Here is a 4,653-nt window from a genome sequence, read left to right on the forward strand (position 1 = left end):
GCCCAGCTAAGAGACACACGCCTGTGGCGGCGTTAAGTGGCTCACCTCTGCGTTATGGCTCCACACACTAAGAAAAATGTTGACTGTTATATTAACTATATATTATAAATTTCTTAACATCCAAATGTTAAATATTCATGTCGTGTCCCACAGTTTCTGACAGCAGTGTGCAGCGGGGCTGGTCGAGGACTCACGCGTATTAAAGCAGGTTTTACTGGGTGTGGGAGATCAACCAAACAAGAGGTCTATCTGGTTCTTGAGAGCACATTTGGTAGGTGACGCGCGGCTCAGGTATTATAAAGGCTGTGGCTCATTGTTGTAATGGCCACGTCATATATGTGTAGAGGAATGCAGAGACAATAAAAAAAAACCTCTTCAGTAAGGAAACAGTACGCAGGAAATATCCACACAGCTGGATAGAGAACACTGAAGAATAAAGAAAATTAGAAAAAATATAATGTAAAGTGTAGTATGTGTTAAGTCTTTTAACACAGTGTGAAGACCACGTGGAGGGTTTGGGTCATAGGTGTGTACTGGTAATTTTAGATCATCCTCAGACCTCACAGCATCACTTCTCAGACGTCATTTAACATGTCACAGGTTGTAGGCTTCTCCTCAGACACAGTCTTGGACTGAGAATCTTTCTGGACTTGTTACTAAATGTGTTTTTAAGTCTGCAGTCAACCACAAATGATTGTTCACACATCACATTTACTCAAGTACTGTGCTTCTGTCAAATCTGAGCTACCATGACTTTATTTCAGTGTATTCTTTTCATGCAATTTTATACGTACTCCATCACATTTCCGACTGCACTACATTTATCTGACACCTTTAGTCAAACATATGAATAGTTTATAAAATACGATGCTTTGTAAACAATCTATACATGTAGAGCTGAGACGATTAATCCATTAATCAATTGGTTGACTCAGAAAATTAATTGGAAACTATTTTGACAGTCACTTCGGTCATTTTTCATGTGTAAAGCCAAACATTTCGTGGTAACAGTTTGTCAAATTTGAATATTTGCTGCTTTTCTTTATAATTATTTAGAATTTATTTTTAATAATTAAAGCCTTGTAAAGCTGTCATTTTGGCCATTTATCAATATTTGATGAATTTTAACAAACCAAAAAAGTGAATGTAGAGCAATTGTTCTCCAGACTCATGCAATACCCTAGAATGCACTTTAAACATTGATTCCCTGAAAACATTGCAGCAATTACAAATATGCTTTTAAATCGTTTAAATCATAATGTTTCTGAATGTAATTGTTTTTATAAGGAACTGATTTTGTGTATTCTGATTGTTTGCCTGTTTTCTTTCTGCTTTTGTAATCTCGGCATCATTGAACATGAGGGTCACCCCTCAATGTACAGCGGGGAAAATAAGTATTGAACACGTCAACATTTTTCTCAGTAAATATATTTCTAATGGGGCTATTGACATGAAATTATCACCAGATGTTGGTAACAACCCAAGTAATCCACACATACAAAGAAATGAAAACATATAGGTCCATAAATTAAGTTATGTGTAATAAAGTGAAATGACACAGGGAATAAGTATTGAACACACTTAATGAAATTTATTTAATACTTAGTAGAAAAGCCTTTGTTGGTAATGACAGCTTCAAGACGCCTCCTTTATGGAGAAACTAGTCGCATGCATTGCTCAGGTGTGATTTTGGCCCATTCTTCCACACAAACTGTCTTCAAATCTTGAAGGTTCCCGGGGGCCTCTTCTATGAACTCTGATTTTCAGTTCTTTCCATAGATTTTCAATTTGATTCAAGTCAGGTGATTGACTGGGCCAGTCTAGCAGCTTTATTTTCTTTCTCTGAAACCAATTGAGAGTTTCCTTGGCTGTGCGTTTGGGATCATTGTCTTGCTGAAATGTCCACCCTCGTTTCCTCTTCAGCATCCTGGTAGATGGCAGCAGATTCTTATCAAGAATGTCTCGCTACATTTCTCCATTCATATTTCCTTCAATTATATGAAGTCTGCCAGTACCATATGCTGAAAAACAGCCCCACACCATGATGTTCCCACCTCCAAACTTCACTGTTGGTATAGTGTTTTTGGGGTGATGTGCCATTTCTCCTCCAAACATGGTATGACATCCAAAGAGTTCAATTTTGGTCTTATCTGACCAGACTATATTCTCCCAGTATTTCATAGGCCTGTCCAAATGTTGTGCAGCAAACTTTAAATGAGCTTCGACATGCTTTTTCTTCAACAATGGAGTCTTGCATGGTGAGCGTGCATAGAGGCCATGGCCATTCCCTGTGTCATTTCACTTTATTACACATAACTTAATTTATGGACATATATGTTTTGATTTCCTGTATGTGTGGATTACTTGGGTTGTTACTGACATCTGGTGACAATTTCATGTCAATAGCCCCATCAGAAATATATTTACTGAGAAAAATGTTGACGCGTTCAATACTTATTTTCCCCGCTGTATCTCAGATATAATGAAAGGTTGATGAACTGATCACTCAAGTAAGTAGCAAAATGCTGCATACACATTCATGTTGGAGTAATAATAATCTAATGATGTAATATATAAATGTACACCAGTCAAAGGGGGCATTTTCCTCACTGAGTACTTTTACTTTTAATGCTGTAAGTATATTTTCCTAATTATACTTACACACTTTTACTTAGTTAACATTCTCAATGCAGGGCTTTTAATTGTAATTGAGTATTTTTACAGTGACATATTATTACTTTTACTTAAGTAAATCTGAATACTTCCTCCAGCAATAATAAAACCCTTATGAATTACCTCTTGACAATGTTGACACAGTACATACACAGTGTTATACATTGAACTAAACAGTCCACTGGCTCCGATTACTGGTTCAGCAAACAAAGAGTGACCCCGCTCCATGCTCACTGACTGCCAGAGATGTCACTGAGGTCATGTCACACATCATTTATTGGTATTTACATATACATACAGATACTTGAAGGCCAGCACTTGCCAGTGGAAAATAAATTCACAGTATTCACAAAACCAACATCTAGAGCCAAAGTGAGTTCAGCGTGTGGATCAGCTGATACTATCAGTCAGAAAAATATGTCCCACTGCACAGACATTAACATAGAGAGAGGTTGTGATAATTATGGCAACACAAGGCGATGTATGACCTGTATTTGTTACAACAGTAATGGTGTTCTACACAGCCCCTAAAGGAATTTTTTAAATCGAAAACAACTGGACTAGGTTATTTGTCTGTGAAGACGTTTCACCTCTCATCCAAGAGGCTTAGTACACGAATTACCAGTTGTTTTCGATTTAAAAAACTCCTTTAGGATACTATGACCTGGACAAATGAGAATATACACAGGCTTACTGTTCTACACAGCATAAATCATGGTGTTGGTATGTTATGAAATGTGGTTAATTAGGGGCTTGGCACATCCAAATTTAAAATGTTATAGAAATCTTTCCACTCATGTTGCATGCATGCCCTCTACGTGTGCTCCAGGTAGTGAGTGAGCAGGGAAGGTAGAGGAAGGTGGGGGAGCTGCTTCAGTCTGGATCGACCAATCAGATTCCTGATCTGGAGACGACACAACTGACAGAGACTCCTCGGAGATACTGGAGAGAGACAGAGTGATTTCATTTTGAATGTCAAGTGGTTCAACACATCAGTATTGAGAATCAGCCTAGTACAAGACATTGCAGTACCTTCAAAAGCCAGTAGCAGCTGCTGTGTTCTTCCACCAGGGGGTGCTAGCTCTACAGGTCGTTTATTGTTACCGTCTCTTAGGTTGACATCAGCTCCATAGTCCAGTAACAATGGAACCTGATCAGCACTGTCCTGTCTGACAGCTGCATGCAGAGGACTGTCCCCTCCCCTGCCTACATTAACACTTGCCCCTAGAGACGAGGAGAGAGCAGGAGGAGGAGAGGACAGGAGGAGGAGGAAAAGGCGGGAAGAAGAGGAGGAGAGGGCAGGATTAGGGTGAGGAGAGGGCAGGAAGAGGAACAGCAGAGGGCAGGAGGAGGACGAGCAGAGGAAACTGTAGTAAGTGATCATCCTATGAACCAGTACGACTCCTCTGCATGAGCCTGTTAGTTGTTCTGAAGTGCAGGACTGAAACCTGTGGGTGAAGCAGCTTTTAGCTTTGGTGTTCTGAGCTGTTGGAACAGTCTGACCTGAGAGCAGCTGAAGTGTTGAAACATTAAACATGGCTTTAATGAAGTATGGTTTTTTAGTCATTAGTCACTTTATTTTATTCACTTATTTTATTGTATCTATGTTATAAATCATATTTTATTCTATTTTCGTCTCTTCGTCTTCGTCGTCTCCCGCTTATCCGGATCCGGGTCGCGGGGGCAGCAGCCTCAGCAAAGAGGTCCAGACGGCCCTCTCCCCAGCCACTTCCACCAGCTCCTCCGGGAGAATCCCGAGGCGTTCCAAGGCCAGCCGAGAGATATAATCCCTCCAGCATGTCCTTGGTTGGCCCGAGACCTCCTCCCGGTGGGACATGCCCGAAACACCTCCCCGAGGAGGCGTCCAGGAGGCATCCTCACCAGATGCCCGAACCACCTCAACTGGTTCCTCTCGACATGGAGGAGCAGCGGCTCTACTCCGAGTCCCTCCCGGATGACCGAGCTCCTCACCCTATCTCT

General features: G+C 40.8%; 1 protein-coding gene across 1 annotated transcript in view; it reads right to left on the minus strand.

The window, feature by feature from the left end:
* Positions 1–2,931: 2,931 nt before the first annotated feature.
* asb5b (ankyrin repeat and SOCS box containing 5b) overlaps positions 2,932–4,653 on the minus strand; it is a 12,251-nt gene continuing 10,529 nt past the window's right edge. Inside the window, exons 6-7 of the mRNA XM_023397262.2 lie at positions 3,706–3,897; positions 2,932–3,615 (exon numbers count right to left, since the gene is read on the minus strand). Coding sequence (XP_023253030.1) covers positions 3,488–3,615; positions 3,706–3,897 — 320 coding nt within the window. The 3' untranslated portion in view covers positions 2,932–3,487. The remainder of the gene's footprint in view (positions 3,616–3,705; positions 3,898–4,653) is intronic.

Source organism: Seriola lalandi, unplaced genomic scaffold (genome assembly GCF_002814215.2).
Source record: "Seriola lalandi dorsalis isolate HSWRI2012SDOR001 ecotype SW California unplaced genomic scaffold, Sedor1 jcf7180002055006, whole genome shotgun sequence".
In the NCBI taxonomy this organism is placed as follows: domain Eukaryota; kingdom Metazoa; phylum Chordata; class Actinopteri; order Carangiformes; family Carangidae; genus Seriola; species Seriola lalandi.